Source organism: Onychostruthus taczanowskii, unplaced genomic scaffold (assembly GCF_017590055.1).
Source record: "Onychostruthus taczanowskii isolate IOZ18803 unplaced genomic scaffold, ASM1759005v1 scaffold13, whole genome shotgun sequence".
Taxonomy (NCBI): Eukaryota; Metazoa; Chordata; class Aves; order Passeriformes; family Passeridae; genus Onychostruthus; species Onychostruthus taczanowskii.
In genome coordinates, this window is record NW_024498462.1 from 4,148,099 (window position 1) to 4,173,582 (window position 25,484).

General features: G+C 37.3%; 1 protein-coding gene and 1 long non-coding RNA gene across 2 annotated transcripts in view; one reads left to right on the forward strand and one right to left on the reverse strand.

Annotated features, from left to right (window-relative positions):
* Positions 1-25,484, reverse strand: part of LOC121331704 — a 65,072-nt gene that overhangs the window by 32,625 nt on the left and 6,963 nt on the right. The window contains exon 2 of the long non-coding RNA XR_005952054.1: positions 24,961-25,010. This is a non-coding gene — a long non-coding RNA (uncharacterized LOC121331704). The remainder of the gene's footprint in view (positions 1-24,960; positions 25,011-25,484) is intronic.
* AMMECR1 (AMMECR nuclear protein 1) overlaps positions 8,681-25,484 on the forward strand; it is a 94,736-nt gene continuing 77,932 nt past the window's right edge. The window contains 1 exon segment of the mRNA XM_041396369.1: positions 8,681-8,852. Within this exon segment, the coding sequence (XP_041252303.1) occupies positions 8,681-8,852 (172 nt within the window).

Consider the following 25,484-nt stretch of genomic DNA (forward strand, 5'->3'; position numbering starts at 1 on the left):
TATTTGAAATGAAAATTTATTCCAAGTATTGTTCTAATAATTGGTTGTTTATGAGCACTGTGCAAAAAACTGATTCTATATTCAGTTTTAAAATGCATGTACAGCAATCATTACATTAGCAAAATAAGGAATAGTCAAAAAGGAGCAACATAAAGCAGAGGCACACCCTTCTGAGACAGAATGCAAAGCAACACCCACGAGTAATAAATAAATAATTGGTCACAAATTTTATACCATACAGTTTTCTGTTTCAGGGGATAATACATGAATATTTTGCAGATGCCATCTACAGGGGGAATGGAAAATCTTGTAGTAAATAAAATAAATTAGGAAACAGTTCTTAAAATCTCATCATTTCTTTACTTATGTTAGCTGTTGCAACAGGAAGAGTGACCAAGTCAACCGTCTCTTAAGCATTTATGAAGAGCCAAAAAGAAACTGGAGAAATGTGGACACATGAATGTTAACATCACTGAGACAGAAATCAGAGTAGAAATAGGAGCTTCTTAGTTAAATACTGATCATAAAACTAAGAAGCCACTCATATCCTTGAAAAGTACCCCATTTAAACTCAGAGAGATTACACACTCACAGACCTTAAGGTCTCATACTCATAATTTATACCAGGCTGCCCTCTAGCAACAAAAACCCGTGCACAGCATTCATAAAGGGTTTTCTCAGAACACAAGTTGTTTTTCCCTTTCAAAAAATGTTTGCTATTTGCCCAATCTGTGCTTTAATCTGCATTTTAAAGCTCTTATTTGGTAATTTTTTTTCATTAGTTTAATAGAAACAGCAAAATTGGCTACTTAATTACAGTGGTTAAAGCTAAACACATTTGGAGACAGCAACTTCTTTATAAATAAATAAATAAATAAATAAATAAATAAATAAATATATATATATATGAATTCCCTGATAATACATCAGGGATTAAGGTGGTCTGATGGAGCAAAGATCAGTCAAGTACATATATTTATATATATATATATATATATATATAAATATATGTACTTGACTGATCTTTGCTCCATCAGACCACCTTAATCCCTGATGTATTATCAGGGAATTCAGCTCCAGCCTTTTCTTACTCAGTGCAAACTGCCCTGTATGAAAAAAAAACCTGGCAGGATCTTGTAATTTCTTCTAGCACAACTTGTACAGAGTATATTCCAGTTCAAGACTGGAACTATGAACCCCCAGCACACTACACCACACTCATGGGGTCTGACACATCCCAGCCCATTTGGCCTCTCCCACACCTTTCCCTGCAAAATTTATTATCACTGTCTGCTGCTAACTCAATCTACCTGGAAATAAATATGTCAATAAAATACATAGTCATTGAAATAAAATAAATTATTATTTTTAAGGGAAGTCATAAAACAAATTGTTATTGCTATATTTCTTCTTTGGCTTGATAAAACACATGAAAATTCCCAAGCCCTGTGTTGATATACAGGACCTAGGCTAGGAAGGCATTGCAGAGCATATTCACCTCTGAGCCACCTTGAATAGGAGTCAGTAACAGCTAAAGACAGGCTTACAGACTTTTCCAAGTGCCTGACCTAAACTGGAGTTAAGATTCTGGTCTCTAATTGAGTTGAAAGCTACTGCAAAAGGGCTTCTTTTAGAAAATCTTGTTCAAATTAAAAGTAATCCAAACTGGCTCCAGTCCTAAACTGGAAACATAGTTAAATATTCTGATTAAACGGGTTCTATGATTACAAACAATAAATAATCACAAGCTTTCTGTTAAAAGGAAAAAAAAAAAAAAGAGTTTTTGAGGGACAGCACCAGAAATGCTGACAAAACAGCAAAGGTGAGCTGGCAGCCACTAGGCTAAGGGAGGCTCTTCAGCTACCTGCAAGACCAAACTGTTCTTTGAAATGATGCACAGCTGGAAAGTTATAGCAAAATAAAGGTCAGATGTCAAGAGAAACATAATTCAAAAGGCAAAGAAATTTGTATTTTACAGAGTATACTCCCTAAGGACTTAGCAAAAGATCACTGCCGTCATATTGAGCTGAGGAAACACTGAGAGGAAGACATCAGCAAGATGCATTTGGCTCCCTGCTTCTCTCGTTGCCATCACTCCAAGCTGAATTAGCTGTCACAGCTATAGCACCCACAGGCTGGGGGACTTGAGATGGCCAAAGTGACCTGCATGTCGTCCTTCCCCTCCCTCCTTTCAGCATCTGTTGTGGACAGCTGAAGTGGAGGGGTTACGACTACAGGATAGCACTTTGCACTAGAACATCTCAGCTGTGTGTTTGAGGAGGCTTTTGTGTTGTCCCAAATAGGACAGCAAGGTTGATCATTACATATCCAACATTAAATAAACATACGAGGGGTGAAGGCATGGTAATGTATCTGTCTCAGGGTCAGCAGTGAACTGACACTTCCTTTTAGAGTAAACTGCTGCTTTGCATCTGCTGTGAACTTCATATTAAACTCAAAGCATTTCCATTAACCTTTTCCCCATAAACTTAAACCTTGGGAGTGGTTTATATGTGACACTATTGAAAAGCATGTTGCAGTAGTGGAAAAATATGTTACATGGAACAAATCAGTAGGTTAAAGCCTCCACTCTATTTTTCCAAACAAAAATACTCTTTTCCATTAATCATGGGACTGGAATCCTGTACCACAGTCTTTCAGGCTAATTATGTGGAACTGCTTTTAAATATTACTTTTGAATTTATCTTTTTAACTAACCAGCGGGACATTCTTAAAATGGTATTCTTAAAATACCATCAAATTATTTCTCTTGATTAATATAAATAACAACACTTCTTGAAATTTTCAGCCTCTTGCCCACACCCAATTTCCTGAGAATTACATCCACTAGGGATTCTCACTGGATAATTTTTCAGTGTGTTATAGCCAATAATTGTCAAATAGCACAGTTAAATCTTAAATAGGATTCTACAGTCTTCGAGCAAAATTCTTACTGAAGTCATGAGAACTCTTTCTTGAGAAAAGACCAAAGGCTAAAACTGTTGAAGGAAAGAATAATTTTATTAAGCCCTGCTGGCCAGTTTACACATTAGATAAACAGGTGTTGGAACGGGCAGGCTATTTGGACAGGAATGGAAAAACTTACACAATTAGACATTATTCAGCTACTGCAAAATCTCATCTCTGGAAATCAGAAGTTTGCATATATATAAGGACACAAGAAAGTCCTAGTACTGAAAAAAACATATGAAAATTACAGTGATTCAAAATAATGGTTAAATATAGTCCTAATAGTCCTGAATGAAGTCCTACTGCAACGTATACTTATCTTCACGTACACACTTCAGTTCTTTCCTGATTCAATATATTAAAGAACACAAAGTTTTCTATTAACAGTACTTTCTAAACTGAGAAATACAAAACTTCAAGAAGACCTGTAGCCACAGATGTTTGACAAAAGGAAAAGCAAAAGGAAAAGCAGCATGAGCTGATAAAAATACCTCTTCCACCAAGAAATCAGATGGAGAGCAAAATGCTCCATATGACAGAAAAGGTAGCAAGGAGTCTCTAAGGTAAATGATGGTACACACCATGAAACCCTAATTTCAAACACTGCATTTTATTCCTCTTAGTTTGCCTTTTTTTCTTATTCATAAAAACACTACCTTATCTCAAAGGCCTAATATCATATTGCTTTGCTATGCACACTTTCCCAGGATGTGTGGATAGTCTGACTGCAGGCAGCAGAGATATAAAAAGTATGCTTAAAGAAGAGGGACCTCTAAGCCATCTTAGAAGAGAATCACTGCATGGAAACAGATAATAATGGTGAGAGAAGGGAAAGGCAATGCAGCAGCTGCAACAGCCAATTTTCCCCACACTCAAAGTATCAGACAGAATGACACTGATGGGCTTCAGGCTGCAGCTGACTTTTAATGGAACTTTTCCTGACTGGTACACTTCAGAGTAAAATCAAGTTCAACAACAAAGCCCTAACTCTTGTCACAGAAGTCTGTGCATTAGAAACTGGGTTAATCACAACTCTGAAATAAAAATTCTTTCATTGTGTAGCTCATCTCAAGAAAGGCTGTATCAATTACAAAACTTACCTTCCTCACACATCTGAAATGTGTAAGTTGAGAAATAATTACTCGGATTTACAGCTGTTCAATGGAGTAGAACCAGGACTATTTTGCTCAATATTTTCACTACCATTTGGAATAAAATTTTTGGTAATGGAGTTGTTAATATTCAGGAGTAGGTTGCTTTGGAGTACTCTAGTTTATCCTATTGTACATATAAAACTGAACAAATACAGTAAGGCCAAATTGAACATTTTACAGAATGGGGATAAATGTGGATTTGATGGTTGCTAATAGCAATTTCTTAATATATTCTCTCACTTTGCTATGGCAAACCTGCAATTCTTGGGCCAGGCAGATGCAGAATGTATCAAATTAGTACCTTAGGGCAAGGAATACAATAGGATGTTTCATTATAAACTCAGGGAAGCAAACTACATCCTTGACATACTCCGCTTCCAGACATTGCTGAGGCAATTGATAATTCTTTATGTCTCATGTGAGGAAATCTCTGGAACTAGTCATTAATCAAACAAAAGCATAACACAGAGCTAAAATTTTCGAAATGGTGCCAAAAGCGCTTGTGGAAATTTGCAATGACAACTGATGAGAAACTCAATGCCTAGAGGGAGGGAGGGTTGTGGCTTTCCTCTGGTTTTGCTTTGGCTTTTTAAATTTTGTTTTTTACTGACTGCTATAGAATTGTTACTGGGAAAATCTTCCAGTCAATCCTTTGTAGAAAAGAAAATTGATTTTACAAACTGTTTATATTACACTGGCAATTTTCCTGTAGTTATACAGAATGAGATTTATCCATTCCAACAATAGTTTTCCAGCTAAAGAAGAAAACCAAAATATAAGGCAACAGAATGGGTCTGGAATAGAGTAGGGTGGGATGAGCTACAATCAGAATGCACTTGGCAAGAGAAAAAGGCATTAAATTGGCTTTAAAACATGAAGGAGAATGTCCCAGATATTAGGGACAAAAGGCAAAAAATAGGAGAGAAAAAATGAGTGAAGAAACTCTGGTAGATAGCAGCAACTGCCTATGTCTAATTAGCCTTAGCTAAAATGGGAGAAATGTATTCTAACAAGCCCTTGCAAATCAGCTGGCAGGTACAAAGAGAGACCTCACTTCTCAGGTTCCTGGCATAAAATGATGTATTTTGCACATTTTTGTACATTGCCTAGAGAAACAGGGCTAGCTATGGGACACTGTACTCTAACATGAAAAAAGACAGTTGCAGTAATCAAGGCCATTAGCCTCAGATTTCCCTACGCTACCAAACCTGGATCCTTACTGTCCAAACAACCCAGACAGACACAGTTTTCAAGGCACTAATACATATTCTTATGATACTCCCTAGTCCTTTTTTTTAAATTCCAAGTTACTTCAGGTAAATTCATCCTTAAAGTTTTCATGTTGCAGTGTCAGGTACAGTGCTTTTTCTCTTCCCATTGATTTTACCAGGGCTGGCATTCGAGGCCTAATTTCAAATTATGGTCACAGCTTCAGGTAATGCAAAGTGTCATTTTTGCACCAGCTCAATCATTGTGACAAAAATATAATTATCTGCCAATCCACTGGAAATCTTCCTACTTCAGTGATTTACGTGTGTCACACAATTTTGAAATTCATGCTACAAAGAGCTCCTTAAAAAAGAGACCACCTTATAAGAAAAGCAATTGGTGACATCCTGCCTAGTGAAGCTCAACAAGTTTCTGTAATGGAATTCCCATTTACACCCACACCAGTCTGGTGACTCAGCTGCACTGGTGGAAACAAGACTGTTTCTCCACATCAACCAACACTTACAGGCAAAGACTCTCACACATTCCTGGATGCTCCAATCCAAACCCTGATGTGCAGACAGACACAACCAGAGATGTTTATGGATCACACTAGAGTCAGGGCAGGCTCACAGATAAATCAGTCCTGGTAGGACAGCACTAGTTCCAGGTACTTTGCCACTTCTTTCCAGGGAAATCAAAGACAAAAGCCACAAGCGCTTACACTGGGTGCTCAGGCGAAACTTAACTCATATGATATTAAAGAAATTACTGAAACGGAGAAAAGAACAAGAACATTCAAACATTTAACTCTCAGGAGCACATTTAGATAATTTAGAGCAATCATGACCAAAAGCATTATGCTTGGGTAAAGATGTATTTTCTCCATACATCTATGTGATAAGCACCATAAGCATTAGCGTTTCACTACAAGGACAATGAATATATGCTAATGCCTTTGTTTCCATGCCAAACCACCCATCTGGTCTCTGCTCAGAATTCTATCACACTCCTTTCTTTCCACTTTTGCCCTATGCTATATTTAAGTCAAAATTACAAAACTATGCATTATCACATACATGTAATTTATGATCTAGACTCTCAGTGTTAATGAAATTCAACAATAACAAAAAGAGAATGGTTTTGAATACTAAGTTTCCAATTGTTTAAGATGTAACACTGCTTTATAGTGTCTATTGTGTTATTGTGTTGCATTAGCAACCTCTTCATAACAAGGAGAGACAAAAAGTGTTTGAATTAATTACCTCATTGGCGGGGGGGGGGGAAAGAATCTCATTTTTTAATGCATCGTTCATTCATCTGCTGACACATGAGACACTAATACTGTCTCATGCTGATATATCACTAGCATCACCATACATGATAAGTTACCTACTAGCCATTATTAATACTATTATTAGGTTTTATTAATTTATTAAAAAGGCGCCTACAAAATCTTTTGCTGCTTCAAATATGGGAACAGAAGTTTGCATTAGAAGTTTTTAGGAGATTAGTAACCAGACTTCCTGCACTCACCGTGAAATTTGTGTGATATATTTTTAAATTAACACTAGATGTGTGTAAGTGCTTCCTGCCTGTTGTCTGAGAGTGAATGCTGCAACATGAGACATAATTATTCAGGCCATAATTTATTATATTCTACATTTCCTTTTGGTCAGCAGAAGTACTTCAAAAAGGCCCTGCTGGGATATAAATACAGAGGAAATGACGAGCCTGCTTCAGGGATTTTCTACTCTTCTAGCTTCTAGGAGAACATTTATGATCAGATCAGTTAGAACCGAAGACAGATGAAAAGACCTGATAATGGGCCTTTTTCTCCAAAGCACCTACAAAATGGACCTTCATAGCTGGCTATTCTCAGCTGCCCTCATACATGTGCAACTTAAATGCCTATTTATTGTCACAGGACAAATGCTTAACTCCTCAGCCCCAGAGAATGTCATTATGTGTGTCAAACCACAGCTACCAGTATCTATGAAATACATTCACATATTCAGTGCATCTTCAACATAAAGTGCTCAGACACTCCTAAGTAAAGCTTTGTTGCATCAAGTAGACAGTCCTACCATGATGATTAAGTGATTACACACCATTATGGTTGAAGCAGAGCAAATATTTTGTTCTCTCTATGAGCCCATTATTCTTTTGCACATATCAAAAAACTGATGTTAAACCAAAAGCACATCCTGAATTAATGGTGATATTCAGCTCTTTTCTCAGATGCACAATTGCTTCCCAAAGAAGTAGCTTCTCATAATCCAGTCCCATGTGGCTTGAATCTAACCCAGTTACAGCACTGAAACCTTTTCCCTTTTCAGTGTCAGTACAAAGAAAGTTGGAGACTAGCTCCTAGTCCATGTTCTGGCAGCTTTAATACTGGCCTAAATAGGTTACTGAGGATTACTTTTGGCACTGCTTGGGAAACTTAACTGATGTCAAGCCAATGTACCCCACTTTCTGCCAACTGCTTCTTGTTCTCTTCTTAATCAAGGAAGTACCATTAAGAAGTGCCAGGGAGAAAGCTGAGGACTGGGCTAAAGCATGCTACACTCTAGTGAGCTGTGTAAGCACAAGGGATCCACAGGGAGCACTTAGAGACAAGAACAACCTGGAGTGGCTACTGTAATTTGTTCTGGGCACCATATAGAGATGCCAGTGTTACCTCCAAGACTGTGCCAAATACTCTGGCAAATCCTTAAGTCACTGTTTGCAGAAAAGTTCCTAAATGTGTTTGCCTTCCTTCCTGCATCCATCCATCCATCCATCCATCCATCCATCCATCCATCCATCCATCCATCCCTCAAATACCTGAAATACCTTTCACTCTGTGGGACCACAAACAACTTTAAGTGAGTATTTAGCTTATACTCTACACCAGACAGAGCTTTCCAGAAGTCAGAGATCTAGAAAACCACAGCTTCACTTACTGCTATGAAATTTTGGAAATAGGGCACTGTTGCAAACTATTGTCACTACATTACAGGTGAAAGAAGGGCTTTTTGGATAATATTTCCTTTTCCATCTGTTACTGAAGAACTTTCTTCCACTCTGAACTCTTAAGGGTTAACTGGCATTGGATGGAGGAGGGGGAAATCAGAGGTCAGCTCATATTCTGATATCAGTGAACTCACAAGTTACTCCTTGAGCATATGGTTTCATCCTAGGTTCTTCCTGCCAGCAATTTCTCACTTTAATCATACACCCACAGCAACCCAGATCTTTAAATTCAGCAATTCTTTCTCAGGTTTCAGCAAGTCATTGGCAGCCTGAGCTATTTTTGGGATATTTTCTCTACTGCAGATGCAGCTTAGGAAAACGCAGGGAGCATGCTAAAGACCTGCAGCTATTTGCCTTGTACAATTTGCTCATTTATCTTTATTTCTCTGTTTTCCTGCACTCATCACTTAAAGGACAACCTTTCTTGCAAACAAAATCCCTGGAGCCTGATTAGAGGGACTGAAGGCTCCCAGACACGGATTGCCTGCCAGCCACAGCACGGTAAGGACATGGACACTTTTGGCTAGCCTTGCATTGCAGCTTTTTAAGCTTTGCTGAATGTTTATTTGTGTCCATCGCTTCCAAATCAACACTGCTGGCATGGCAGGCAGTCTCCAGCTCCCGGTCTCCATTTTCATTCCCTAAAATCCTCAGCACTTGTAAGTAACACATTTATACTCACCATCTCTTTGTGTGTTTTAGAAATCAATGACTGACACTAATTTTGATCAGTTCCAGGGGTCTGGGATTTTTCTTTACATTTTACTATCTTTTGGACATCTGTTATTTGCAATCCTGATTGAAACTGTGGATATTTTATTGCCTGATCTTCCCTGTTGAAGGTACATTGTTAATTTTGTTACTTAGCTCAGCAAATTATTCAAATCAGGGAATGGTTTTATGTACGGTAGATGGATATGTTATAAAAAAGCCCTGCTTCTGATGATTTACAGTTTTATACATTGCCTTCCTGTCTTGTGCTCTGGCTCTGCTTTAATACCTTGAGGCTGCTAGAGCAGTACACTAACACTACAAAGGAACTGACAGCATAAAACCAATGCAGCAGACAGAGCTGTACTAAAAATGACTCAATTTTATTATGCAGTTATTTTATTTGCTCACAGAAATGCACCAAGTAACCTCTGCAAGAATGGTGAAATTTCAATATATTAAAGTACTTTAGATTTAGTAGATTCAGGATGAGGCTCTGAAGATGGTATTTTTATTTCTAAAAGTCTCTCAACAATTTTGAGGCAATTTCTATTATATTGCCAGTGTTGCTTTGAACATAAGGCTGATACCTGATCCTGGCTCTCTCATCCAGCCTGTGAGTCTGCCTCAGTTTCACTGAAATCCCTGACACTAAACTAGCTGAATTATAATGGGCATCAATCCTTTAATCCTTAGTTCAATTTTAATACCCAATCCCAAATGTTAGTACTCAGGTTGCTTGAAATCTTGAGACTCAACACATTTCCCAGAGACCACAGGAAGAAAGATGGATGTGTTTCAGCAAAAGTTAGCAAAGCACTCAATTGTTTACTGTTAACAGAGAAACTGTTATGTCGTTAGACAAGTGTAATTACATGTGTACACAGCACACATGTAAAGCTAGATCACACATTTCTCTCTCAAAAACCAATGTTGCTCTCAGCACAAACAGAAGTCAGGTGAAGGAAGTTTTACCAACAGGACAGGTCTGTGCAGAACAGAGTCTTTTGGGAATTCAGTGAGATAAACCCAATACAGGAATTATACCTGTGCAGACAACCATTCAAGTGGTGCTTCTTGGGGCTCATTTTAGAAAATGTTGTCCTAAATTGTGCCACTGATAAAAATTATTATTAAAAAGACAATGCTTGTTGTCACAAGATGTGCAGAAAGGAAATAATCTGAATAATGAAAAAACAGATGACATATAACCATTTTTTTTTGAAAACAAACTGTTGCATACGGGATTTCTCTGGAAATGTAAAACCTTGTCTTTGTTAGAGGAAGAATATGGACCATGAAGATTAGCAACTCTCCAGACCTTCCCAACTGAGCATACACTCTCTTACTATGTCAATACACTAATTTTTTGGTGTGCATATATACCAAATCAGCCACACACAAGATACTAAAATTTAATTCACTCTATAAATGAACTAACTTATAATTCAGGAGCAGCACTGCATAACTCATACTTGATGATCCTTGCCTAGAAATCAGAATATAAAAAAGACTAATGGATATCAATAATGGCAAAGGCTGAAGTGGAACCCATGCTGATGTAGAGTAAAACTTGTTCTAGAGTCAGAACATGAGTCAAAAACTTGGTTATTCCTCAGAATACCACAGAAGTGGGTGTCTCTAATTTTAGTGACATTCTCAGACACACTAAGCTGCAACATGATACTGTACATGAACACAGCCATGGTAATTGGCCAGTTATATTCCATTCAGCTTGCTTAGTTTTTTTAAGTTTACACTACCATTGCAGCTTAAAAATCAGTTCAGAAAAGGTTAATTGGTCCTGTACTACTCTGCAATTGGCTAGAATAAAAGCACCCATAGTTTCACTGGCTCCACTGACGTGCAGTACCTTACTACACGGTAACAATCTGATCAGATGGCTGAACCCTTCATTAAAATTGAAGAGACAGTTTAATTTTTCCTGTCACTTTGCACCTGATTAATTCTATTAAATCCAGTTGAGGGACTGTATTGAAAGAAGAATCATCAACCAAAAGTGAATAGTGAAAGTTCTTCAAGGACTGGGTCTGAACTTTAATAGTCATACAGAGCAGGGCTCTGCAACAAAAAGCTGACAAATGTAATGGTGTGTTGGTGTATGTTGGGAGGCAGCATCAGTCTAGAGGAGGACTAACACAGAATTGCAGAAATGAGAGAAAATGTAGTAGGAAATTAAGGTCTCATTGGAGGCAGGAATAAGCAGACAAGGGGGCAGCTGAGGTGACAGGCTGCAGACTTGCCTGCGAGGAGGCAGGGAGCACTGGCTTGGCGAGTCCCAGCAGCTGGGCATTGTCTTCCCTGTAGCTGTTGAGCCCTGGCAGCACCAGCACTCCCCAGCCCTCTCCCAGATGGAAACAGCAGGATGAAAATGCTCTGCAGCCTGTTTCTCTTGAATCCTCCCATCTCCATTTCTTCCCACATCATCCCACAGCCGGAGTAGGCGTTGGCCCACTTCTGGATCTCATTTCAACCTAAACCTCAGCCTGATAACAGTTAGAGAAGCACCAGGAGGTAATAAGGGATGCTTGGGAAGGATCAGAGAGAGGCTACAGGGCCTGGACAGCAGGGTGGAAATAACAGAGGAATGGAGAGGTAACAGACATCCTGGAGGACTGTGCAAAGAGACACGCAGACAAACAAAGTGCAGCTGCTTCCACCAAACACTCAGAGTGTAAAACAGCTGAGAAAAAGACAAAACCATATTAGAGTACACCATTAGAGATACTAGAGACAGTACAGCACTGACGGCATCCTATAAGTATGGGTCAGTCCCTAATTAAAACATTAGATAGTTTTTGTCACTCACAACACAGAAAGATCAATGTGTATCATAACAATGAGGTGGGAGTATGAAGGCTATTGGTAAAGACATCATCACAGAGATTAATTATTTAATATGTATGAAAATGCTGGCCCGAGAACAAACAGATATAAATCAAACATAGCAATTAGAATTAGGAGAATACAAGGAAGCAGTGATATGGGAGCAAGAAACCTAATTATCGGGTTTTTATGATGAAGAATGATCAATTACCAAAAGCAACGTCTGTTTCTGCAAGTTGCTGCAACATTATAATTGCTCCAGGACTGTTTCTAGGTCACTGTCATACATGCTAATTTAAGTGAGATACAAATCAGTCTTGGGGTGTGATGAATGGATAGGTGCTATAACTTTAGCAATGTTGCTCCTTTTGACATCACTTCTCTCTCTGTACAAAGATTAAGATAACAAATGCAATAACATCAGTCTCTTTCAGATACTCAAATAAAACCAGTACTTAAAGAAGAATGAATGCTGCAATCTTGGTTCTTGTTGCTGAAGAATCTTGGAAATCTGTTATGAGACTGCATAGATTAGGGTATTTTGAACATATTTTAGGTGTAAATAAGAACCAAAAAGTTACTTCCATGTTAAGTTTTTCCTCTATTTTTCGAAAACCAAGTTGATTTTACCACTGTCATTAATGTTACATGAATTTCCATGATAATGCTTTGTAAGCTGAAAGTGAAATATATCCCTGATACTACCTTTTGGCATTTCTAGACATTGGCTTCAATTAAATATAGCTGCAATGGATTCCTTAGCTGTCCCCATCAAATATGTCAACCTTTTAGTCAGTTCTCGTGGACATTTCTATGATCTTGCTGATTCTTGACTGACTTTTGTTTTACTACATATAATGATCATGCTAGCAATCATAAGAAATAGAATCACTAGCAAAGACATCCAAAAGTTATATTTATAATTTAAAGTCCAAGTCCAAGTCACTAAGGCAAGTCAGTGACAGATACTAATGATATACAGTAGCTCCTAACTCCAACTTACACAACTTATTATGCAACATCTTTTCCTCTACCACACCCTGTTAGTAACTGAAGTCACTAACTTTATCTAAAGCTAGATAAAATATAAAACTTAAAAGAATATAATATATCAATGCAGGAACGGTCTACTAAATATAAATACTACTTTTATCAAGGATAGAAAATCCAAGTAAAATTTGGCTCTCATTAACACTGCCTCACATTGATCCCTAAATCTTTTATGTTCTGGCTGTCTTTTTTGACACCAGACACAGTATTAACCTGTCAGTACTCAAAATTTGAAGGCAAACAAATCATTTTTATGTTTGGCAAAGAAAAAACAAAAGGTCTCAGTCAGGAGGGAGGAAAGATATTACTATCCTTAAGTATGAGAAAGCCTTCAGATAAGATATTGATCAAGTCATATTTATTTTAATAATTACGCCATTTTAGAGTTAGAAGGAAACAAACAATATCTCAGTCTTGCAGAGCATGCTGACATCACATGGCCCCCAATTTAGTTCTTTAACGTAGTTTGTCTGTGCTGGTGTTATTAATAGACACACTAAAATGGGAACTTCGCCCTGGCTCAGCTTTGACTCACTGCATGGCCTTGGGCATCACATAACCTCTGTCTCCAGTTCTCTATCTGCATAATGCATTTGTCTATCTAGTGACTTTGCAGAGTCATGGGTCAAATAAATGAGTCACTTCACAGAATTTTTAAATTGAAATACAATGACTTCTCTTCTGCACTTTTATAATATATTTCCCTGAATTTTAACACAAACTCGCCTTTTTCGTAAAGACAACCAAAGTGTTTAAATAAACAGAAGAACTATTTAACACTTCCAAATGAAAATCTCCTTGAACTGAAAGAATGGAACCACAGCCACATAAGACAGTTTGTCATCTCACAGCCCAAAATACCTTTATCTGATGATTTTTATAAAGTTCTTTACTGTCCAGGGGAGAGGGAAGAAAGAAGGAAGCCTAATTTCACACCATGCAAAGAAATAGCAGATTACATAGTTAGTAAAATCTGCACTGCAAAGTATGGTCTGGGCATAAGAGATGGAAGAACCTATCAACCAATCTCCTTTATTATGATGGCAGTCAAAAGAGCTGTATTTTTTTTCAAATCTAAACTGGTTCTGAGTGCAAGAGAGTTGTATTCATTTGACTGCACCAGAAGATATAAATCCTCCATGTGGCTGAGACAACTTGCCCAAAGCTAATCAAGTTAGTTATACACTTAGTTAATTTTTTTGCTTGTTGTCCATTGAAACTAATCAAATTTTCTCTAGAAAATAACTTCTCTGCTGCAGTTCTAACCCTTTGTGTCTTAAGGAGGGAAAAAAACCCTTCCTTCAAGGCAGCCCCTGAGGGGACTTTAAGGCATTGACATGCAATACTCAGATGTTCATTTGTTTGTAACGGGAGTCTAACCTAGATGCAAAACTGAATTACAGAGTCATCTGGCATTACTTTAAAATGCAAAGATGGACAAAGCAAGCGCATTAATTATCAGAAGTTGAAAAGTTCACCACTGATTATTGCTTCAGTGGATGCTGCATCTTTACAAAGCCCAGACATCCAGTGAACTGATGCCTCATTAGATACAAGCAATTGTATTTGTCAAGGTGGTGTTCTTGGATGCTCACTCATCCATTGCTGTCTTATTTTTTCTTATAACTTGGTTAATTCTTTGCTTGGAGTAGGGTCGAGATCAAAAAGAGACCTTATATAAAGGAATAGTTATAATCTGGGATAAACAAGGCATACACTGACCAGTTGCTGCACTAAGCAAGCAGTGAGGTGTTCCTAAAGTTAGTCTCTTTCAGCTCAGCTACCAGGAGCATGGATCTCATGATAGCACAGCTATCAGAGAATGGTAAATGCCATTCCATTACTAATTATATCTCTACACAACAGTGAGAAAAAATAATGTATTGCCCAAATGTATTTAGATATGTTTGCATGCACAACAGGTTCCTGATGTTGGAGTACCTTGTCCATTCCACAAGAAAAAAGAATTCAGAGCTCCAACCTAATTCATAGCTTGTGTCCTCATGGAACTTGGAAACAGGACAAAGAATAAAAAAAAACAAAAAACTCTAAAGCTGATCTAATCACTAATAATGACATAATTATTATGACATAACTAGAAGTTTATGATAGATCTAGTCTGACAATGCTATTTGAGGACAACAGGTCAAATGAGGATGCAAAAAACCCAAGGTCTAATTCATTCCCAGTGTAAATTGGCAGTATTCCCTTCGACTTCAATGAGAGATGTACTTGTTCACTCCAGCTCTAATTTTTAGTCAGCATCTTCCCAATATTTATGATCGAGTTGCACCAGCCTAAAAAGTACTCACTTTTAAATCCAAAGCAAGAACCTTGAGAGATTTGGGGAAAGGCATATTTTCATATAAGGGTCTTCATTTAGATAGTTCATTTACATTTTCTCTTACTGCAGTAACTTTCCCATATAAAGAGAAAATCTATTAAGAAAAAAATAACAAACTTCAGAGACACAGCAGCAAGAGCCAGACTAAAATATCTACGTGACTCTTTTATGTCCAGAATACCCAAGGAGGAAAGAATAGAAAGAATCACTGAAATAGAGAATAATGAGAAACAATGAACAAGCAGATACATGTAGATACATGTAATCTTGTATTGTTTAAGCAGCAATAATAAATTCAAACATTAAACCAGAAAGAGATGCTTCTATGTTTTTGTTTTGTGGAAAACAGGATTTTTGTTTTCATTGTGACAACTATTTCAAAGTTTCAAAACAGCAAATCTTGGTGAGGAAGGGAAATTTTGAGTTGTTCTAAATGAAATACTTGAGTCATATTAGTGTGTAAATTGCAGTAAAACACAGAGAGATACTCCATCCTTCTTCAGCTTAAATGGTATCAGCAATGAGGCCAGAGGATCAACACTAGGCCACAGTCAACCCCAAAGTATTGCCACAGAAAAGTCTTGATTCTGGAGAAAACACTTCACCATAGGTTTGACTGTGATGACAGAGTATATATGTAAATTCTTCACTGTATTACCAGAGGGGATTTTGCCACAGCATAGCTGTGAAGTAAAAATGATGAGAGAACTGAGGCAGCCAAGTGGTCCATTATGTCTTTTCAGAAGACAAAACAGTGAATCATTTATGATAAGTTCAATCAGCAAAACCACTGGTTTTAAAGCTTATCTATAAATACATTTTTCATGTGGTTATTTAGTATTTAATGATGGTTGGTTAAAAGATGAGGTTGCCCAAGATCTGTATCCATTACTATTAAAAGATAAGTGTTGAGGACGTGTGGATAGATGCTGTTTACTGACTTCTACATATTGCATAAATATCATGGCCATGCCTCAATGACTCAGGTCAGGGTGTGTTGCTCAAAACTCTGTACAAATGTCAAGCAAGCAAAATTCCTGTTTCACTAGTTTATATATTAAAATATTAAAAAAGAAATATAAGTTTATAAAAGCACAGGACTTGAATGGCAGTTTCTGAGCTGCCAGCTTACTTTCAATATTGATCAACTAAATTTTCATCCAGGGTAACTATTGCTTCACATTAAACAGGAAAGAAATTAACTGGGCTCCATTGTCTGAATGGCACTGCGAGCTTTTGCCACTAGAGTGTGTCAAGGCATTTGTGAGGAATAAACCTCTTCACGTGCTGTATCATTCAATTCAAACTATTACCTGGAGCCTTGGACAAAGACAAGTAGCTTGAATGTACCATTTATTTTTCTGATTTCCTGCTTGACTGCTAGAATTTGTCTTGAAGATTATACTACCAAGAAAAGGTCTCACCTCATTAGTCTGCTTATGTTGTGCACAGAGATTTTTATATGGATACTGAACACAGGCATCCAGAAACAGTCCAGCCAATTTTAGGATCCATTACACTGTGCCTATATTTTCAGTTCAATGTCAATGAAACAGCCCTTCCAGGCTAAGACTCTTACTTTGATGCAGTACTATAACCCTGCTATTTTGTATTGAAAAGTCAGCACAGCCAGTCAATGTATGTAAATCTGTCCTTTCCTGCTTCTCTTTCTGCTGGATGTCTGCAGTTGCACTAAAATTGGGGGGGGGAAGTGGGGAGAGGAAGGGGGAAGGGGAGCCCACACCCCTATACAAAAACTGCTGAAAATCTGAAAATATACTGAAAATCTGTGCTGAGAATAGAGATGCTCCAGCGTATTTAAAAAATCAGTTTGAAGAGAAACTATAAAAGCCCCTCTCTTTGATAGTAAAAAAAAATCAGAACAGTTAAAATTAGAAAGGCGTAGGCATAAAGCATTTCCAGGATCAAACAGTATGTTGAAATGTACACATTTGGTAATGCTAAAAATCAGGATCTGCCTCCATACTTTTCTGAATCAGGGTTTGCCCCCTTCTCCATCTGTAAAACTGCACTGACAGCACTCCCTCCCTCTTTTTGCTCACTTTTGTCTCTTCAGATTGCAAATTCTTATTAGCTGTTTGACTACAGAAGTTCTTAGTAAAAGCTTTTCACTGTCCATAATGTCATCTCCATGCTGAAGATTTTAGCTACTAGACCAACCCTAATAACTTTTCTTTAAAAGACATTAAAAACAAAACAAAACCCAAACAACATCCCAACGATTACCTATAAGATATAGGAATCCTACAACCAATCATTTACTTGCTGAAGTGATGTTGTGAAGGGAGACACGTAGTAGCACTCGATTTCATCAGCTGCTTTATCATCATCTGCTTTACCTCTCCCAGGAAAGGTCTGATAAGCCTTTCTTGGGAGACTGCAGCAGCTTTCTGAGCTTCCAGAGGTTGACACTGTCAGAGTGACAATGATGACTGAGCAAAACAGTTTCTGAAATCCCTAAGCATCCAGCCAAGTCAGCCATATGGGGTCAATGGGAGAAGAGCCACAGGTCAGAAGATTCTGCCTTTGAATTGCCCAGACCAGCCTGAGAAAATGAGTCTGATAGGGCATCCGGAGTTCTCATCACCTGCTCTGTAACTTTAGGTGAAAATTTTGATCGTATCTATTTGAAATGAACTGATGGCTGACAAGAGAACAAGGAACAGGAAAGAAAAGAATAAGAACACAAAGTAGAAGGAAAAGATCTGTGACCAGGTCTCTTTTACTCAGTGTATGCTGAGCTAATGACACCTCATGCAGGTATCCCACAGTCACACTAGAATGAAGAGATCCTGCTTTTCATGAACAGCCTGCTGAAATCACAGATCCCTACCCACTCTATTTTTGTCCCGGAGAATCAGACTGGAGCACAGGCAGAGCATGCAGCAAGGCTCAAGGTCCAGCACTGGTGCAGAACAGGGAGGAGCTACACCCTTACACACTAACAGTCACCTGAAAACACACAGGTCACCTGAAAAGTCCCAGGACAGTATCTCATGAAGATTTCATAAACAGAATCAAGCAAGTGAAGTTTCTTCCCATTTTCCCATTCAATAACAAAATGAAAATGTCAGCAAAAAGGAAGAACAAACTTTTTTTTTTTTTTTTTACTTTACAAAATAAAAACCCAGTAATTCCATTTGTGGTAGATCTTAATTATTACATCTAATTAATAATAATAATAAAATGTTTTGTGTCTTTAAAAAAATACACATATTTTACTATTCAATTTATACTAACTTGGAAATGGAAAATGATATTTCCATTTCAAAAGATGAAAAACTTCATTTTCAGCATGTTAAGAGATTTCCTTTAAAAACTAAGAAAATGTTTCATATTTTTCCTATATTTCAGTTGAAACAATTTCAGCTCAACCTAATCTCAAGAATGGTCCCAGTCCTTTCAAACCTCCGTTATTCTAAGAATTTAAAAATCATTCAAAATTTTTGTCCACCGCTATTCATAAATTCAAGCATCATTTTGGCCCTAGGACCCTGGGAAAGGAAATACTCAAGAGCCTTTCTAAAATATCTTTCCATTTCCCACCACTGTGTCCCTAGCTGATATTCCTTGTATCCTCATGCAGCAATAGCTCTACCTTCACTCTGGCAGTCCCTCGTGAAATGTTTTCTAAAATCAGAGTGTGAAGGCTGGAAAGTGAACTTTCCACTTTTATACAGAGGGAAGAACACCCAGGAGAAGGCATTTAAATTATGTCCTGAGGCAGAATGAAGTTGATTTATGTCAGGGATTATTTTTATCTCTCCAGTCAACTAGAAGTTATGCAGCAAAGGCTGCACAGGCACAGCCACGCAGCATGGTCTGTACCACTCTGACAGCGCTGGGACATAAAGCCAGCTCGGCAGCAGGCGGAGCTCTGCCCTTGCGAGCCCTTGGCACGGCTCTGCGGGAAGCGCTTCCCCGGCCAAGCTCCCAGGGCTGCTCTCTGCTCAGACGGGCACCAGGCGGGCCCTCTGCAGCACCACACTGACACTGGACAGACAGACACTGCACCCGCAGATTGCCACAGCAGCTCTGGAGACTCTTGGGTTTGGCTCCTGCATCTCATGTCCTGGCATGCTGATGCGGGGAAAATGGGATGGTTATGATGGATCCCATGCCCCACTCTTCAGTCACATACCGCCTCTACACGTCTCTAATCTGAGCTGAGAGCAGGTCATTCGACCCATGGACACCTGGGACCCTTCTCCTTCCGTTTTCTGGTCTGGTCTGACACAGAAGTGAATGTATTCTTCCATGCCTGAGACCTCCATTCAAAGCTCATGACCTTTCCATTGATTTTAGAAATCCTTGCATAGAACTCCAACCAAGTATCCCTGCAGAATATCATTAGAAAAACAAAGCAAACCCCCACAAGTGTGAAATTGCCTCTGGAAGAGAAATGTCTATTTCCTCAGGATTTTTTTTTTTCTCTGAAAAAGGCAGCATATTTACTGAGTTTTTAACATGTAGATACATGCATGTATGCAGATGCCCGAAAAGCACATGATCTAAAATATTACATCTCTGCACTTAATTTTCATGTGTAGGGAAGGAAAAACACCAAAAAAAATTAAATAAATAAACTCTAGTTTTTAGAATAAAAAATTCAAATAAATGTTTCCAGGAAGCCTGCTATAATAAATAAATTACTTAGATTTTAAAATCCTCTTGCAGTGTTTGAAATTAAAACATTGCATCACATTTCCAGTGCTTACCGGCAAGAACAAATTCATTATAAACTAACATAAAACTACATTTTCCTCTACCACTGGTGAACAAGCAGCGATGTGCAAGGTCATAAATAAGAAATGTAAATGAATTTGTATGTTAATAAATGTAATTATGAATCTATCTGAATTTTAATCATCTAATGAATGTAACTCCTGAATTACAGAGGGAAAGAAACTAATTGGATTCTCTGTATCTTTTCTGTTGTGGCTACAAGTAGTGTATTGTACATTTCCTAGCACTACAAAAGAACAATGCTATGCACGAGGAAGGATTTCCATCCAGAGGCCAGCAAGTAGCTTGAACTTTACAATGTGCAATGTTTACTTCTTTTAATGTTTTTAAGTAGAAACACCATGTTTTAAGAGACACCCCCCAATCATTTGAAACAAGTAAAACTGAGGATCAGTGAGATATGTTATAAAGAAAAAGATAATAATCAAAATAGTAGCTAAAAGAAATAGTTTAGAGCTACTCACATACTTCAATCTCTTTAAAATTTCAAACAGCACATCTTCACAAGAGCTAAGAAGTGATCTTACACTATTTAATACAGTCTAGAGATGCAATGGATATATGTCCATATATCCCTTTATATACAATAAACCTGTCTCTGAGTTCTCCACATTTTTAATCAGACCAGCAAAAAAAGCACTGCATGGGATAATGCAAAATTTAAAATAAATTTAAATTTTCTTTACATGTTTTCTGCTAAATATACAGAATGTATATATATTACACACACAAGCTTTATTCCTTTTTTGGCATGAATGTTTACAGCAACATTTCTTGAAAGCAGAACAGAAAGCTCATAGCATATTACAGATACAATATATATAAATAAGGTCCTGTCAATTAAAATCCTAAAATTCATATAAATCCTATATTATATTTGATTATCTTGTTTTCTGTTATGAGAAGAATCTAATGTCATTCCTATGAGATAATGACATCTAATAAAGCAGATGAAATTTGCACAGCAGTTTACAAGAAAGAGAACTATTTTTTAATCTCCATCTGACATAAACAAAGCTGATAATAGCAAACCTTCTGGTGAATAAATTATTAGCAATTACACCTAATTGTGGTACCATACTGTCAGAACATTTCAGCAGCAGAAAAATGCAATTTGAGTGAGGTTTGTCTCTAGCAGTAGAATAACAGGCTGAGGTCACTTTAAATAAATGTTTGAAATGCAGTGTGTTATTAGTATTTCAACCACTGCCAATTGCATTTACTTACTATAAGCAGTGTTTCATAAGATGTAGAAGAAACATGTTTTGCTATCTGCTGCAAGATACCATACCACAAAATGAGTGGATTCAGATTAACACTCATCTTATTGTAAGTACATTCTGAAGCCTAGACTTAAATCTTTATAAATTATTCATATCTCCTCACAACTGTACCTGTTTCTTTTAAAAAAATAATCTTGTATGGATTTTCCCTTTCTTCTCAGAGATGGCTGCTCCTCTGATTATCTTAGTCAGGACTCACCCATTCCAAGTACTAATTTTTCTACCACTTTTCCTTTCTTAATTTTCCAAAAGGAATTCTAGTGAGGTCAGGACTCACCTATTCCAAGTACTAATTCTTTCTACTACTTTTCCTTTCTTAATTTTCCAAAAGGAATCCTAGTGACCATAGTTCTCTGATGTTGAAAGAAGTGTCTAATTTTACAGCTTTCTCCAAATTTTGTGAATTCCCTTTTTCCACAGAAGGGTGGTGCAACAGGCCACCCTGTTTCACCTAGCAAATCACAAGCAAACACTGGAATAACTTACATGCAATCTAATGTGCTGGTAATGAACAGAAACCTACCTGATAAGGTATGTCATGGCAATTTTTTGCACACTGAAGTTGGATGATGACCACCAGTGGCCTTGTGAGGGAGTATATGGTCGGAGAAGTCATGATGGGATATTGACTTGTGTGTTTTATCCAACATTTTGAAAGCAAACTGTCTTCTGATGTCTTAACTTTAAAGTGGCTCCAGTAAGAAAATGTCATCTTATTTTTATAAATACACTTTTCCTTGTCATCATTTGAAGAACTATTACAGCATTTCTCTTATTGTGTCCTTGTTTATAATAATGATTACCTCAAATATTGACAGCCATAGATACATTATAATATTAAAGTCTGTATAAACAAATAACTATCTTTCTGACAGATGTTAAATGTTTTAAAATAGAAACTCTAAAAGTTTTATAAGCAGTAGATTCATAATTTATCAGCTTGGAAAAAAGCCAGAACAAGCCCACCAAATAAAAAACCATCAAACCTCCAAACTTGGATTTATCTTACAAGGAAAAAAAAAAGTTGTATGTAGCATAATTAGCAGGTATGGCTTATCTCCTTAATTATCTCCCAATTCCTTGAAATGTAGACTTATGTATGATGTGAATATATGAATACAAGAGTTTATACCCCCCACTTCATACATCACAGAAAAGGTTTCCTGCATTGCCCTCTTGAGGCCCATAAGAATTGAAGGTCTGCATTAAGGCAATAATCATAATCAAACCACATCCTTCACCCAGTAATTCACAGGGCTCAGGAAGGAGTTAGTCTCCCTGATGCACAATTAGTTTCTCTGATACACATTTCGTTTTTATCTGTTGGATTTAGGTTGGGTATATCTCACCTCCCTCTGAAGCATCAGCTCAGCCCTATTGTCTGGACATACATCCAAACTCTATGCAGACCAATAAAATCAGAAGTTAAATCAGACAGAACCAAGACTTTTTAAATTAAAATCAATGTAATTCAGCAGTGCATAAGTCATATCCTTCCATTGTCAGCTATGCAATTTCTAAAGCTCATCTGGTAATTCTTGTTCCAAAGCAGAAGGACATAATTTTATATTCATTTAACAGTTTCTCAAATAATTGCCCACATTTTCCCACAAGCTTAGTATAGTACAAATGGCTTTTCTGATATTTTGATTAATTTTTCCCTAGTAGTAACAACTAAATAATTTGACTAGAAAAGTACATTATTATCTTAGAGAATTCTGTTATGGTTAATTTATTTCTAGTCTTTATGACCATTTTCATGGCTCTGCACCATGTCCCTCACCCTCCACAATCCTGAGTTGCTTCCTTTCCTACTTCCTCCCTGCTCTGCATTTTTTTGGTTTTACAGCACTTTTTTTCAAGCCCACAGCCTAGGTCTCTCATGGAGTCCACCTAATGGCAAACTGCAGCTTCAGACCTCTGAGTGAAATAAAATATGAGCACATCTGATGTGGCTTTTTTCCCCTCCTGATCAGCATGACAACATAGTCAATGGCAACACAATTGTGTTAGAGTCTTGGCTGTTGCTAAGGAGAAGGGAGCTTGGAAAAATGTGTGAGCAATGTCACTTTAAAATCTGCATGTACACAAGGTCTTTCATACATCTCCTTACCTCTATACTGGGAAAAGGAATATGGCATTATAGTAATGATGTTAATATATCTCATATGGCATTATTTCTCTAGTCCTTGGATAACCAAGGAGGACTACCCATAGGGTCAATATTTATACAGAAGACAACTATTTTCTTTACTCCATCAATGTTGTTTAGATCTATGTAAGATTTGGGGGCACAAGAATTTTGCATCTCTTTGGTGCTGACAGCACTTAGAAAACTCTTTACTTGGTCTACTTCTCATCCTTTTCCGTTTATGTCCTTGGTGCAGGTTGTACAAAGCAAAGGATTTTACTTCTCCCCCTTCTCTTCCCCTGCAAGTTCTCTATGCTGTTCTCTTGACTTTGCTCTGAGAATCTCTTATCTCCCTCTCTGCCTGGCAGACAAGGCAACCTTTGGGACCCTGTGCTATTAGTGTCATCACAGGGCAGAGGTTCCTTTCATGGAAGAGTTGTTTCCTGCCTGGCTGTGAGCTGTATGCTAATGTGACAGCCTGGCAAGTATTTGAGAATGTCACTTCTAGCAAAATAACTGTCCTGAATGGTATTTGACATGTATAAAATCACATATATATTAAAAAAAAAAAACCCAACAAAATTCAACTCTAATATGTATTTCAAATGAGATGCCCACAGGCACTTACAACATGAGTACATGTCAGTAGCCATATGTGCTGTAATCCTCCTCTTTATACATAGACCCAGCATAATCCTTTCATGCACCATGTATCTAATCTGTATTCTCTGCTTTGGAAGCAAGATTAATCTCAAACTTTCAGAATTAATTCAAAGGCATTAACTAGCTTTCAAATCTTCAGTATTTTGGCAACAAAGTAGTTAAACAATGTGGCAAATTACCAAATAATTTCTGGTACCACTTCATTTCAGGTTCTTTAAAGCCCTGCAGCTGAACCACAGCTGGGTACTTAATACAAGGTTTTATCTTTTGGGGGAATGTTACTTCTAAATGCTTAATAATTATGAATTCATTTCCCATTTTTTTTATAAGCAGGGGATCATAATGAACTCATTTGTTATTCATGTGAATGTCAAATGTGTTCCCACGGGAGTTTTATTCTAATTCACTATTAGTTAGTGGACTCATAAAATAAAATGTTATCCATTTTTTTACTTTGAGCATGTAATGCTTGGTAATTGTTCAAATCAAAGGGCAAATGTAATATTTTCCTCTGATAACTTTCAGTTCTGATTTAACTAGAAAGAGAACTAGTTTTAGAGTAAGGGTACCTCTAGAAACAGAAGTAGATTTGGTAAGCTGTAAGCCTTCCATTTAAAATGCAATTAATGAGATTATCATAAGCTAGTCTTTTAAAAAGCAGATGTATTATACTATCAGTGTACATGTTTGAACTACATGGATTTAGCATAACAAGACAAGCCATATCCAACATATACTGTTTAATGAAAGATATATTTCAGTTTTCAGGCAGCTGTTCTGTTGCAACAGAAAATTTAGAGGTGAGAGACTTACAGGTCATGGCAGAATCTGAATGTGATGACACTGGACAGCTGGACTTTGACCTGTGAAAACAACCACAAAGTAAGCAATAGAAAAACAGAGAATTCAAATTCTTATGTGATTTTTTTAAAGAGTCAAACACACAGGATTTCTTATTAAATTATTTTCAAATTTCTTCTATATCCCTAATCTAAATGGAGCATTAGTAGGAAGGACCTGCCCCATGTACAGATAGCCCTGAAATACTTCAGTGCCTTAGATCTGACATGCTCTGCTAGGATTCTGCACAACTGTATCACAGGGATACTTCCAATCTTGAAATGCTCTTTAGAAATGCTAATCAAAACAAAGGAATTATTATTGAGATGCAGTTTCAAGGGAGATGGTAATAAACCCAGAATCTCATTTAGCCTGTAGATCAAAAAACCTACAGATTTACTCTAAAATACACAATGAGAGATGTCCTTTTTTATACTTGAAGTAACAAGGCTATGTTTTTTAGTATTAAGAGTGGAAATAATAATTTCCTCAAATCA